This window comes from Pinus tabuliformis, chromosome J (assembly GCF_031772625.1).
Source record: "Pinus tabuliformis cultivar Carrire ecotype Pingquan chromosome J, CPIR1, whole genome shotgun sequence".
NCBI classification, from domain to species: Eukaryota; Viridiplantae; Streptophyta; class Pinopsida; order Pinales; family Pinaceae; genus Pinus; species Pinus tabuliformis.
Genome location: NC_142295.1, coordinates 393772817 through 393788053, shown reverse-complemented (window position 1 = coordinate 393788053; position 15237 = coordinate 393772817). Strand labels below are relative to the sequence as shown.

The following is a 15237-nucleotide window of genomic DNA, read 5'->3' as shown; positions in this document are numbered from 1 at the left end:
GGTTATACAGTGACAACCAGAGTGTTATACATCTTGCAAAGAATTATACATTTCATTCCAAGACTAAACATATACAACTCAAGTACCATTTCATACAATCAGCATTGGAAGATGGACAGTTGAAGCTGGAAAAGATACACACTAGCCAGAATCCTGCAGATATGTTAACAAAAGTTGTAACCAGGGAGAAACTGAGAATCTTCTCAGTTTCAATTGGTCTTCAAGTATGATAAAGAAGATGAGAAACAGCCAGGTCCAAAGTGGAGTCATTTTCTAGCAAATGAAGCAGCAGTGGAGTTGCTATAATCAGTCTCCAAGTGGGAGATTGTTGGGTGTGGAACCTGATTATCTTTTGTATTCAAAGGTTGCAGCTGGATGTATACCCCAGGAAGACTGTAAACCCCTCCACACGGGGGGTTGCGGGGGGGACTTGTCACCCCCATGGGGGTCCGAGGGGGTAAATCCCCCCCAGCTGGGGGGTCTGGGGGCTAGCAGCCCCCTGGCGGGGGTTCGGGGGCAGTGACCCCAAAGCTAAAAATAGATGTAAAATTGCCTTATAAAAGTCTAGTAATTTCTAGTCAATCTGGGCCGTTCATTAGGCAGATGATCTGACGGTAGAAGTCATGTTTAATTTAGGGTTTTTTTCCATAAAAGGAAACACCTCACTATATATGAGGGAATTGTATTGCATCTATGTATATCTGTTTTCTGAGTGAGAAAGAGGGAGGAGATTGAAAGTGAAGAGGGTGTTACAGTGGATTTGTTGTAGGTTGTATCTCTTCAGTTTGCTGGATAATATAAAAGGAAGGACTGGTTGTTTCTCCGTGGACGTAGCCCAAACTGGGTGAACCACGTATATCTGTGTCTCTCTTGTTTTATGCGTTTTTTGTGTTTATATTTCTACAATATGTTATGTGTCCCATTGCTCCGTAATATATAATTGTCTAATAGAAAATACACTTGCAAGTTAATAATTGCAATGAAGCCTGTTGTAGCTTCTTGATCCTGCCTTTCCCTACTTGATCTTTGCTTCCTTTTGCCTTCTTTACCTTTCTTGCTCCAATGTCTAAGTGCTCCAAGAAACTTTAAGTGACCAAGAGTGAGAGAAAGGGAGAGAGAAAATAATGAGAGAGCTCCAAACTTAAACTAACAAAAGGTTACCAACGGATCCTCATAATCCTTTTTATTAACGAGGCCTTTATTTTCTTCATTTTCCATTATTTTCCTTAAATTTCCTCCTCACATGCAACTTGTGACCTTTCACCTCCCGTTTCTCCTAATTTCCATTATTTTCGTAAATAAATGTGAAAAAAATCCATTTTGCCTTTCCAAAGACTTAGCCATTGCATTTGCCAATTTCCTTAGCCATAAACATCTAAATGAACACCCCCTAGGATGCCTTTCCCAACATTCACCTTGGAATAAGTGTCCCATCAAGTAAGGTTATTATTTTTAACTTTTATTACATGGAATTTTAACCAAGGTTGTTACATGCACATTGTTGTCAGTTTGGGAAAAAATCAAAAGACAGCTAACAAAATTGAAAGGCAATGGAAACAGGAAAAGGTAGCTAACTTAAGAAAACCAATAAAAATTAATGTGTTGGAACAATGGATAGTGGATATAGATGCTAAACCATAAAATCAAAATCCATACAAGATTTAATGAAAAAGAAAGATATTGATATTTAGAAACTCAAAAAGAAATAAAAAATGCCAAATATTAATCATGCACAAACATTAGACATGAGATAATACAACAGGATAAGGACTAAATATTGTAACAGATGATACAAAATGGAATTAAAAAAAAACATGTTTAAGCCTTACAAAAAGAGAATGTTGAATTTAAATCTTTGATTGCTTCTTCAAGTCAACCATCCATCCATAATAGTTTATCCTATAGATCAATTAGTAAGAGTTGTTTTTTTTAATATCAAAGAGATCAAAATTGGAGGCCGTGAGAAATTTATCAAAGCTAAAGAATAATGAAATTAATAATACCAAAGGTAAATCAAAGGAAAACTATGAGTTAGTGGCCAAATAATAGAAGATGAGAGAAAATTTGCATAAATATTTGGAGTAAGCATAGGGAAATTTTATTGGGGAAAAGCATATTCTTTGGGATCATATCACCTCTGACATATTTCTTTTTTGGAATTATTTTATATTGGTTAATTATGAATATACTTTGGCTTCACAAGTTTAGGAAAATATTAGGCAAGTTTAGGAAGCACTAGGGAATAAGCAACTAATGGTTAATGATTTCATAAAGTTCCTTATTGCAAAATCTAGAGTGAATTGAAAGATTCATGTGTTTCTTATCGAGCTTCTTTGATCATGGAAGCTACTCAAGTATTAACAAACAACAGTTTGACAAATAGGTTCAAGAAAAATTCCATCTTCTTCAAAGAAGTGTTGTTGCTTTCATGGATAAATTTCAACGCTGGGTACAAATGGGATTGCCATCATGTTGGGATATCAAATGAGATTGGCTTTAGTTTGAACCATATAAGGAATTATTATTGAAAACTAGGAAAGAGATAAATAAATTTCAATATATGGATGGAATACTAAAGGGTCAAAGTAAGTTGATAAGTTAATAGAATATTTTTATCTATTAAGAAAAATCAAAACTCTATTTCCAAGTGATCCATCATATTAAAAGTACACTGAGATGGACATAACATACAAGAAAATGGTTAGTTACAAGAACCCCACAAGTAATAGCTATAGAAGCAGAGCATTACACACCAAGAGTTAGTTCAACAAAATCAATTATCAAGCATATGAAATCTTAGCGGGGTGAAGATCCAACTATCAATTATCACGGTTACAACTCCCTAATAATAGAACTTGACTTTTAATTTTTGCAATTTTAGCCTTAAAATTAGTTAAACGATTAATACACAATTATGTAAATTTTGTATAATGGCAGGTGAGAGTTCAAAGAAAAAGGCTGGAATTTGAAGGATTAAGATATATTTAATAAAACTGTAAAAGACAATCAAAACTTGTTTTCAATCTTAAAAGATTCACTTTTTCAATCTGTAATAGTTTCTGAATCTCTATGTTATTTTAAACCTCCTCTATTTACACATTTTTTTATTAATTTACGTATTTTTAACTAAGTTATGAGAATGAAAATTGAAGACATCAATTTGGTACTACTTCACCATGCTGATTTTTTCGTTTGAATTCAGGAAGGATACATTGAGTATTTGACATGATTCTTTGAGTATGTCAAAATTGGCTCTTGTTTTGTTACTAAATACTATATGCTTTGTACACATTTTTTCAACAAGATCTGAAAATTTAATTAAATAATTGTATTCACATAGTCTTTTGTGTTTCTATATTCTTCTTAAGTATCATCCAATGAGTTTGAAGTGCTTGTTATATTGCTTGTTATATTGAGATTGTTTCCTATAAGATCAAAGATCATAATTTGTCTTGTCCTTAAATTATCCTCACAGTTTCATTAGAAACATGAAGTTTAAAAGTGAGGAATTTAAGTTTTCAAGGTGCTTTAGCACAATTTCCTGGCGAATAACATCTCAAGGATACAACATTTCCAAAACCTACATCCAATCATTTTCCATCCTAATCTTCAAGGATTTATTGACATAATTTTTGGCCATGAAATATTCTTACTAATATTTAGTTTTCCAATATCTAACCTAAAGAGCTTTAACTTCTTCTTCAAGCACTAATTTAAATAAAACTCACTTTGTTTAACACATTTCTTACCATGATTACATGTAGAGTCTTGGGTTTCATTTTTTTTGTTCTTTCACTCCCCTTTGTTATGCAACTCTCCCACTACTAATGTTTTCCCTTCCCATTCCTTACATATTCAATATCGATAAGCTAAATGAAATCCTCCCTAAGACTTGGGGAATTCATTTCTATAAACAACTTTAAAGAGTAAACCAAAAGAATTCTTTCTAAGAACTCATTAGAGAAATTTTGAGGTCTAAAATGGGTCTCAAAACGAAAATGTACAACCAAAATCAACTTTATAAGAACCAATAGGATTCAAGATGATGATGCCAACCATAGATGATTCACCAAGTAAAAAAATAAAAAACTATTTTTTCAACTCGTATTTTCAATTTATCTCCATATGGTTTTAGTCAAATTTCAAGTGGGAACACTCATTGGATGCAAAATTTAATTCATCATACAAGGAGTAGCCATGTTGCATACTTTTGATGGATCTTTCTTCATAAAAAATGAGAAATACATGAAAAACGTGATTGCAATCACATTTTTTCATGTAGCGAGGTCTATCGAAAGTATGCAATGTGGGTGCTCCTTGGATGATGAATTAAATTCTGTATCCAACAAGTGCTCTCTCTCGAAATTTGAGTAAAACCATATGGAGATAAGTTGAAAATACGAGTTGAAAAGATAGTTTTTTTCTTTTTTCCCTCTAAAATTTGATGATGTAATCTAATCTTATTTTATTGTTTCCAATATTATTTTATAACATTCCTTAGGAGGCCCATTTTAGACCTCAAAATTTATCTAATGAGATTTGTATGGAGTGACTACCTCCTTAGAATTCACTATATATAAATGAACTTTCCAATCAAGTAATGGGGAATGAAACATATGGAGAGATCCATTGTCATTTCTCTCTTTCCTTGAGCCTAATTAAATGTTTTTTACTAAATTTGTTAGCTCATACCTCCATGTTTGCACTTCTCCAAGTTCATAGTTATGCCAAATCTTGGAGGGGTTCTTCCCATAGATATCACATAAGAAATTAAATATCATCTCATTAGTCACTAGTGATGACTAATGGTCATACCATGGGAAAGCATTGGGACCCCCTCCAATGGGTCTTCCATGTAATCAACTTGGTCCACCTTTGTCACCCCAGCCAATCAATGAATAAACACTAAACCTGATCCAGATTTAAATGGGAACACAACAAATTATAGAGATAACCATAAATACAGAGATGCAGTAGAAATAATACTTCATTTCATTAATGTAAAATACTGAAATATGCTTACAAACAGAAATGGAAATAAACTAGCTTGGGCGATGGTAGCTTCTCTTTGAGAAGAGATGTGGTGGCTACATGCCTTCGAACTGTGTTACAATGAGGCTCCAAGGCCTATTTATTATTGAGAAACGATGGAAAACCCTAAACATCGACAAACCTAGCCCTAGGAGATGAAGTGCCAAACTATGGGCCCCTGGTACATCAACTTCCCGGGGTCGTAACTTTGGCATATAATCTTCATTTGATGCAAAAAATACCTTGTTAGAAATATCTATCTGACGACTACAACTTTTGAGTGAGCAACATTAGTTTATAACCCATGTTGCTCCTTGTTTTCCCAAAAAACGTCGTTTAGGGCCTCAAAACGGCTCCGGAAGTTCACGACCCGAAAAACTACCAAAAGTAGTAAATTGTGCTACAAATAAGGACACTAAAAAAATGAAAGAGATAGTTGTGGGGGTCCAAGTGGGATAGGTTGATGGCCACCAACATCCACTCGAATCATTCCTCCCCCCTTAGGAAGCAATGGTCCCCATTGCATTGAGTGCCTCCATGAGATGCGAAACTTTTGCTGAACTTGGTCCCTGGTGAGTTTTTCTACAATCTCTGGTGTTTCCAATAATGGTGGGAAGCATGGTCGAGGGCGGTCCACATTGAACACTTGGTGCAAGCCAAGGAATTGGGGAATGTTGTGCTCCAAAGCATTATTTCCCACAACCTTAGTAATGTTGTAAGGACCATATCAGAGTGGTCTGAGCTTCCGATGGGCTCTTGTAAGGCGTTCTTTCTACAGATGCAATCAAACTTTTTCGCCCACCTAAAACTTGTGTGGCACCCAATGTTGATCATGTCACTGCTTTTACTTGGCATTTTCCACAATGGAGTGGTGATAGATCGACCCATTGGGTAGAGGTGCTCCGGGAGTCAAATTGGACAAATGCCTGACCTGACAGTGCAACGGTACCCCTATGGGTGAGGAGAAGATGTCCTTGTCTTCTTTCATGACCGTATCCATCTGCTTCTGCTGCATGGAGGAACCCTTCTTGGGGGCCATGGATGTGGCTGCGATATTCCCCTTACTTTGAGAGTGAACCAAAAAGAAAATAAATTTCCTAGTCTGGGAGATGATCTTACTACCTTTCTTAGCAGACATCAATGAAGTGGCGGTAGGCGGGGCTACCTTCGGTATCCTATATAATGTATTACCCAAAGAAATAATAACAGCACGAGGCCTTGACTCATACACAGCATGTCACTTCCACAAGTATGGTTGGCCTAATAATACATCACAAACATCAAGAGGTGCAACATCACACAATACCTCATCTATGAAGGGCTTGATGCTGTAGGGAAGGCAGCACTGTTGGCGGAATCAGAGATCTCGTCCTTGTTGAAGCCACCCATGTTGTACGATTGCGAGTGCGGTATGGTCGGTAGTCCCAGTCGCTTCACGACTTCTGCTAAAATGAGGTTCTTTTGGCTCCCGCTGTCGACAATGAATTACAACGACGAACCCTTCACCCACATTTGGGAGTGGAAAAGACGCTCCCCCTCCTCTAGATCTTCGGGCTCATTCTTATCGATCTTGGCGGTGGCAACAGTGGTGTTGGGCTCTGCATCAATGATCTGCTTCCCTTTGTCATTCCTCTTATCGAGTTCCAACTCAAGGTTGGAACATGCATCTGATTTCGAAGCCTTTAGCTCGGCCACTAGTGACTGCTTGGTCCAACACTCATTTGTGTTATGAGTGGGGCTCTTGTGCAACTCACACCACTTTCCTATGTCCTTCTTTGACTTCGCGGTGTTGTTCTTTTCTTGCGGCTTCGATGGGTTGTCTTGGGTCACCCTGCCTTGGCTTTGTCCTTAGTTCTTCATATTCATAGATCCAAAGTCTTGCTTCTTCTGTTTAAACTTTTGTTCGATATTGACAGTGTATCAGTATGTCGTGCCGAACGAGGAGATGTCCAAGAATTCCATCTTTTCCTGGATGTATCTATGTAGGCAGCTATGGTACTTGAGTACCAAATGTTTCTCAGAATCCTTGATGCTCAACTTCGTGCGCAGGGTATGAAAAACATTGGTGAACTTCGACACATCTTGGTCCCTTCCCTACCGCAGCATGGTCCACTTTATCTATTTGTCATCATAGCTCCTAACAGGGTAGTACTGCTCCTTGATGGTGTCCCGAACGAATTCCAAGTGGGAGTGGCTGAAAACAGTGAGTTCGTATTTTCATCTTTCTGCTCACAGTAGGTTTCCCACCAGTCCTTAACTTGGGGGCCTACTTTGAGAAGGACAAAAGTGATATTTTCCTAGCTGGAAAAATCATGAATAGAAAAATACCCTTCTAGCATACTTAACTATTTATCTATGACATATGAATCTATTTGACCCTAAAATATGGGAATGTCAAAGTTAACTTGTACCTTAAATGGATTGGCGTTTCTAGAGTAGCTGCTGGTAGTAGATGTGTTGCCCATGGGTAGTCGCTGAAGGATCTGGGTAAATTTGTCCATCATCGCTTTCCTTTGTCGCTCGAGGGCTTCTTCAAGCAATATTTTGATAGGATCTCCTACCCCCTTGTCTTTCTTTTCATCTGCCATGGGAGGTCATCGGGATTTGCGAGGCTGATCATGTAAAGGTTCAGCCAAATCGAGCCCTAACTCCTTATATCCCGACCTCATTTGGGACATGCAAAGAAAAACAGAGAAAGAGCAGACCCCTCTTATACCACTGATCTGAATTTAAACAGGAACGCAACAATTTATAGAGATGAACATAAATACAGAGATGCAGCAGAAATAATACTTCATTTCATTAATTTAAAATACTGAAATATGCTTACAAACATAAATGGAAATAAACTAGCTCGGGTGATGGTAGCTTATCTCTGAGAAGAGATGTGGCGACTACATGCCTCTGAACTGTGTTACAATGAGGCTCCAAGGCCTATTTATTATTGAGAAACAATGGAAAAACCTAAACATCCAAAAACCTAACCCTAGGAGATGAAGCGCCAAACTATGGGCCCTATTTGGGTAATTTGGTACATCAACTTCCTGGGGTCATAATTTTGGCATACGATCTCCATTTGGCATGTACAATACTTTGTTAGAAAGATCTATCCAAGGACTATATCTTTGAGTGAAAAAAATTGGTTAGTGACCCATGTTGCTGCTGTTTTTCCCAAAAAAAGTTGTGTAGGGCCTCAAAACGGCTCTGGAAGTTTAGGACTTGAAAAACTCCCAAAATAGTAAATTGTGCTACAAATAAGGACACTAAAAAACTAAAAGAGACAGTTGTCGGGGTCCAAGTGGGATAGGTGGGTGGCCACCAACATCCACCTGGATCAAAACCCTATCACCTAAAGCTCAAAACATTAATGGATTTACTTGATTTCCCTCCAAGGGATTTCCTTTTTCCCAAAAACCAAAAATATTTTTCTTTGTAGTGGTTCTCAAGACTAAAATAGACTTTCCATCGTCCATTATTCCTTTTATCAACACTATAATTCTAGTCGAGTTTGTGATGAAAATAAACTCCAAAGTACTTGTACAAATTAACTTCCTCTAAGCTATTATTTCCATACACAAAATTAGGGTGAAATGTTCTTGGATTTGATGATCATAACCTTTGTCTTATTAGTATACACTAACATCCCAAAGCTAGAATAAATATTTAATAATTTCTAGTTGCTTGTCAAGATCAAAGGGGCATCTAGCACCAATAACAATATTTCCCATGTAAAGACGATGATGACTATCTTAGACAAAGTAGTTCCAACAGAACCTATCGCTTCTAAACATGCCTCTAACTTGTCAATATAAATACCAAAAATGAAACGTGATAAAGGATAATTTCTTTTAATATGTAAGCAATAGGTAATACATTAAATTTAATGAATGGAAAAATATTTACATGATACTAGAGAATTGAATTATGAAACTCAAAGAAAATTCTTTGTAGTGTCCTACTAAGTATTTCCATAAATCAAATTTGAAACTAATTGAGTATGTCTCGGGCTTTGGCCTTTGTAACTTAGCATAAACAAAAAGAAATAAATATGCATCATATCATGTCGTTTGGCCCTGCATCCTATCAAAAATGTAAAAGGAACAACTTTGAAAAGGGATTGGCCCCTATCCTCTAAAACTTTTGAAGTGAAACATAAAAATATGGAATATCAAATATAGAGTTGATCCTAACCTTCTACATACTTTCCTTCTCTTCATTTAGGGATATGGGGTGTTGAGAGTCCTCACTAGTGTGGTGGTATTTTCCTTCTCTCCCTTCTTCATCTTTTGGAGCTTCATATGAACCTTGGCGGGTTTGTAACAAGGAATAATATTTATCATTGAGTTGTGATAATTGTTCCTTAGTTTCTTTCATTTTGGGTTTACTTCTCTTTGAAAATGAATCCATGTGATAGGAAATCAATGCTTTGACGTGCTAATAGAGATCCATAGTCAAGGAGTACTTGGTAATCCAATTTCTTGAGAATCTCGTGTCCATTATGATATGTGCCAAGTCCTTATATATTTTGTTCTTATTAATGACAGTCGTATGACTCCAAACCTTCCCATAAAATTGATTTAGTCTATGAATAATGGTGGCCTTATGCCTTCCCTCGAAACCCTGCATGATACTGAATGTGTTGACATTTTCACCCTTGGCTCTAGTATGTCTAGCTTTGGCTTCCTAGCATGCATAATGAGAAGGAGGTCTGCCCCTGGTTTTGTGCATGGGAAGTGTTGGTCAACCTCCTTTTTTTTCTTGCGATCAATGCTCCTTATTCATTCTTTCCTTTGCCTCCTCCTTGAGGTGTTCAATCTCATAAACTACATTACTGTTATATAGTCTATTTATTCTCCCACATTTTGTCTCTCAACCTTTGTTAGCTGGTTCTCGTCTACCTTTTTCCAATTGGATAGGTTCTAGTGCCCATTGTACAAACAAAGGAAAATGGGGGAAGACATTTTATGTTGGATGTGGCTAATATTTAGGAGGATTTCGGTCCAAGCCCAGACGGCTATAAACTCCTATATTCATGAACTCAATTCATGCCTTTGGTAGCTATAATTTTGCAATATATAAATGTCATCAGGGCCATGGGTCTTCTTGTTCGATCACTATGTCTTGTTTTGAGCTTCCTCTTCTATTCTCTAATTGTTTTAATTGTCTTCACTAAAGGATGAGTGTGTTCCTTGTAATCGAAAGATGATTGTTGTCTTCCTCTACAATAAGCATTTTCATGTGATACACACAATCTTTATCATTGGGTAGTGGTCATGGTTTCCAATTGGTGGAATGAAAAGCACATCACATTGCATACCTTACAACCCATTTGGGCAGGGAGAAAGAAGAATATTTGTTAATCCATGTATTATATTTTTTTTTATGATTACCAACCTTCATAAATGTCTAGCAATCACTTGCAATAATCTTTTTAAAAGGGAAATACATATCCATTTCAAGGCACTTTCCTTCATACTGAGGATGGTTACCTAGAATAAACCAAACTAGATTCTGCAAAAGCTCAAGGCTTTGTCAATATAGGGCTCCAAGCCATTATAATAATGCACTCATGAAGGCACTTTCCCTCATCTTCAGGATTATTACCTAGAGTAATCCGCTCATTATGAGGATGGTGACCCAAAGTAAACTAAACCAAATTCTACAAAACCTCAAGGCTTTGCCAATATAGGGATCCAAGCCATTATAATAACACACTCATCAAGGCACTTCCCCTCATCTCGAGGATAGTTACCTAGAGTAATCCCCTCATTTTGAGGATGGTTATCCAAGGTAAATCAAACAAGATTCTGCAAACACTTAGGGCTTTATCAATATAGGGTTGAAGGCCATTATATCAGCACAAAGTACATGATAAAAATAGAAGTCATTCCAACCACCCAAGTTAGACCCATTTGTTAACCCTATGACAACCTTTATCAACTCAAAAATAATCTTTATTTTTTTTTATTTTTTATTTTATTTATAGCGTTTTTTAATTTAAATTTAAAACTCCAATACTTCCCTTCCCTTGATTTGAAAGATAATATTAAGGGTATATCCTAAACTCTCCAAGATAGAAAGTGAAATTAAGAAAAAGTTTCAAAGCCAGAGTAATATTATTCATATTATAAAAATTAAAATTTAATTTATAAAAAAATTTTGAAATTTAATATTATAAATTTTAATTTTTTAAGCTATAGAATATTTAATTTAGAGGTCATATGTTAAAATATAAAGGAAGTAGAATATGTATATTTTCATAAACTTTTAGCATTGAGGTGAGTACCTTATCCACAAATAAAATGGGCTAACATTTGGTGTCTTGCTTGACCATCACATTGATATTGTTAAGTAGATTAAATTATTTAATATATATCTAAATTTTGTGAATCTTTTATTTTACTAAACCTCATATACCAATTTAATAAAAAAAGAAATAAAATCATTTTAATGTCCACAAGGCTAAAGATAGCCTATGGGACAGATTGCTTCTTCATCTGGTTGATGTATTGGACCATTTGCTTGTGAAGCCTCACAATAAACCCTCTCAGCTTCTTGTGAAGCCTCACAATAAACCCTCCCAACCTCTGGACAAACCCCTTGCTAAATAAATTATCCCAAGAGTTAACTGTCAGAATATCTACATAACTTTACCTGTTGTCTTTGAAGGCCTTGCATTCTAAAATAAAGTGTTCTTCTGTGTAAGAATGTCTACATAACTTTACCTGTCTGAAGACCTCCCATTCTAAAATAAAATGTTTTTATGTTTCTACCTTTCCCCAAAAAAAACAAAAAATTACTTACTCTTTAATCTCACACTTCTTTTTGACCTTTTTCAAAAATAAATAAATTAAAATATTTGACTGTTGTTTTGTTTTTTAAGTATTGAAAATACAATTAAACCCAAATTAGGTTAACATATATTTTGAATTTTGTTTTCTTTAATGTTGAAAATACAATTGAACCCATTAGGAAAGGTCAAAAAAATTGATTTTATAGATGTAAGAAGAGTCATGGAATCATATGGATGTGGATTATATTCGGCTGTCACAGACTGTTGATTCCTAGCAGAAGATTGATTTAACTTCCTTATAACGCATCTCCACACCAGTTAATTCTTCTGTTTACATTCTTTTTTCACCATTCATTATCAGAAGCACTTGGCTGCGGTCACTTTTACAGGCAAGGCAAGGCAATATCAGAAGCACTTGGCTGCGGTCACTTTTACAGGCAAGGCAAGGCAAAGCATTATGAGCAACTATCAGCAGCAGCAGCAGAATCATGACCAGCAACAGACACCGCTCTCCTGGTGACCAATCATCCATCTTCAAGCGAGGAAACCCTCATCACAACTGACATCGTTCAAAAGGTAAAAACTTCTATTGAAAATCCTTTAAATTAAATCACCCTGACCAACAATCACAATACCAGCAGATATTGCTGGCATCTTTTAGATTATCAGAATACATGCAGAGCACATGCAGGTTTGCATGCATGAAAATAGATTTCAAACACCAAAACTCCAGAGACTGGAGTCGGTGATGGTACTTGTTTTCATATTACTTGTATCTTTTTACACTGTGGGTATATAGGTGACTCTCAGAGATTTAAACATGGTAGGACTACTTGCAAATTGATTTCAAACACCAAAAGTCCACAAACTGAAATTGGTGTTATGAGATTTCATTGTTCCTTAATAGATCCAATACCTTCCTTTCTGACCTAGGTGACTGAATATGTTTTCTCTGACCTAGGTGACTGAATATGTTTTCTCAGTATCTGGACGAGAACAAACAGCACATATTGGCGATTCTGGATAAACAGGCTGAGAGGAAATTCGATGAGTGTGCTATGTAAGTGCTTTTCTGGGTATATCATGTGCAGTTCAGACACTTTTTGTTTCATCAGGATTTACCTGAAGATATATTTTTACAGCCATCAAGAAAAACTGCGCGACAATCTTCTGTTTTTGGCAACCATTGCAGATACAGTGTATCCACCACCCGCTCCCATTATGCAGGTATGCTTAAGTTGAAATGTATGGTGGGTGCATGCTTATAGGTAGATATGTCTCTTACAATGAGTATAATTCATCTTATGAAATACAAGAAACAGAATTAGATGGAAGAAACACAAATGCAAGAAATACAAAATTAGATGCAAGAAACTCAAAATGCAAGAAACGCAAGAAACACAAACACATCAGTTTGTTTTGAGTTTTTGGATTCACTGTATTTTGAAGTACTTGTTTTATGGTACCAAATTGATCCCAAAATCTTAAAAACCCAAATGAAATTTCCAAAAACCATTGTGCAATTTTTATTTTTTTTAATGATTGTAATAAGATTTGTTTTATTGATTAACTACACTGCCCACACTCAACAACCATCTAGATTAAGCTGTCTTAGGAATTCCTGGCTTGTTTATCAACCCTTGCCAGTTAGGAGTCACATAATCCAGTGGGGATGAACCAAAAAGACTCCAGATCCTAACATTCCTTTCTGAGCACTTTATCTGATTGTTGTGAAAGAAAACTTGCCATGTAAAACAGATACTGGCGCACAGAGATATCTGTGGCAGGTGCAATTAGATATGGCAATAAATCTCTGAACTCTGGCCAGGAGTTTAAAATAGCCATGTTAATAAATATGTTTCAGAGAAACTGAGTGCATGCATTTTTACATTAATGGGTATTTCAGGAAGGAACTGCAAGCACAATGCAGCCACAACATCATGACCAAGGCCAGCAATCGCCGCCCGCTGCAGCAACAGATACAGATACAGAGGACGCAGCCGTCGATTTTAGGGTAGAGAAACAGGGGAACCTTGCATCACAACAGTCTGCAAGCACAATGCAGCCACAACGTCATGACCATGGCCAGCAACTAGAGTCTACCTTACACCACAGCCCGCTGCAGCAACAGATACAGATGACGCAGCCATCTATTTTAGGGCAGAGCAACTTTGGAACTCCGCCAGCTCACATGCAGACTGCAAGAAGAACTCCCACTCTTTTGAATCACATGAGTAGAACTCCAAATCTTTTGAATCACATGAGTAGAACTCTTCATCAGCAACAGCAGTTTTTGCATGAAGATTCTTCTAATTCTGGTTATACATCAATTGGCACCTGTAGCACTCCGCAGTTAGACATGCACTCCGCAGTTAGAGTTAATGCAGATAGTCTAAACATCTCATCTGGAAATAATGCAGAAAGTCCAAGCCTCTCATCTGAAAATTTTCTTGATTTGCTCTCTCGGACCGATCTCGCATGCAGCAGCAGTGGGCAATTCAACATGGGTTTGAATGTTGACAGGCCTCATCTTGATCATCATGCAGCAGGTGCCAATACAACAACAGATCAGGGAGAGTCCGAATTCGCAGGCCTCACTGCCATGGATCTTGAATATGCATCTTTCCTAGATTTTTTCCGATGATTTATCTCAATTGAATGTGGAGTTTCTGAAGCCTTTTATCCAAGGTAGTCTCTCCGGTCATCAACAGACATATTTTTATATACTGTACTTGCTTTGTTGTGTGTTCATACAATTGTGTAATTCAGATTCAAAAAATGGGCCAATATGGTCTTATGCCGATATTCATTAAATTTTGCCGATATGGTCTTATGCTGCCATTTCTGTGTGAGAGGTCCGGTCCGTTTTTGAAGTTTCGAATTGTTGCACATTTGGGTTGATTTTATGGGCTTTCCACTCAATCAATTTTGCAGAATACTCTTAATTTTGAATTCAATCAATTCTGTATCATAGTCATAATTTTGAATTCATGGGAGGTGAAGGATTATCTTTAATTGTGTTAGATATGACTAAATATTGATAAAACTTATTTGGAATTTTATCTGAGAACCTAGAATTATATATAATGATTTTAAAAATTAAAATATAAAATTCAACAAGTAACATAAGATATATGTAGAAAGGGAGAAAACTACAAAAAAAAATTATGGGAAAGATTTTGTTCTATTACTTCAATTTGTAGGCACTTAACTATATGAGACACCAATCCCTTGTGTTTTTTTGAAGGCACCATTCTACATGAGATGCCAATCCCCTCTTGTTAAAATTGGCAACTAGGGCCAAATTCCACCTTGGGACAACTCATATGATGAAGATGATTATTGCATTGGATTCTTCTTTTCAAGAGTTCCAAGTTTGATATAAGGATCATCTCATTCGGACAAACAAAAAT

The 15237-nt window shown here is 36.4% G+C and overlaps 1 protein-coding gene across 2 annotated transcripts; it reads left to right on the top strand.

Moving 5' to 3' along the window:
* The first annotated feature begins 12070 nt into the window (after positions 1–12070).
* On the top strand, positions 12071–14598 carry LOC149227433 (uncharacterized). Of its 2 annotated transcripts, XM_089375503.1 has the most exons (4): positions 12071–12400; positions 12808–12884; positions 12967–13051; positions 13731–14598. In XM_089375503.1, the coding sequence occupies exons 3-4, from the start codon at positions 13046–13048 to the stop codon at positions 14466–14468; spliced, it is 744 nt and encodes a 247-aa protein (XP_089231629.1). In that variant the 5' UTR covers positions 12071–12400; positions 12808–12884; positions 12967–13045; the 3' UTR covers positions 14469–14598. The 2 variants fall into 2 exon arrangements, with proteins under 2 accessions (XP_089231629.1, XP_089231628.1); XM_089375502.1 differs by having other exon boundaries at positions 12808–13051.
* Positions 14599–15237: the final 639 nt, after the last annotated feature.

Excerpts from the sequence above, each read along its gene's own strand:
- LOC149227433 (XM_089375502.1), top strand. The coding sequence starts at position 12,872 with ATGAGTGTGCTATGTAAGTGCTTTTCTGGGTATATCATGTGCAGTTCA. Across the intron at positions 13,052-13,730 it reads CACCCGCTCCCATTATGCAG|GAAGGAACTGCAAGCACAAT; the intron begins GTATGCTTAAGT and ends TGGGTATTTCAG.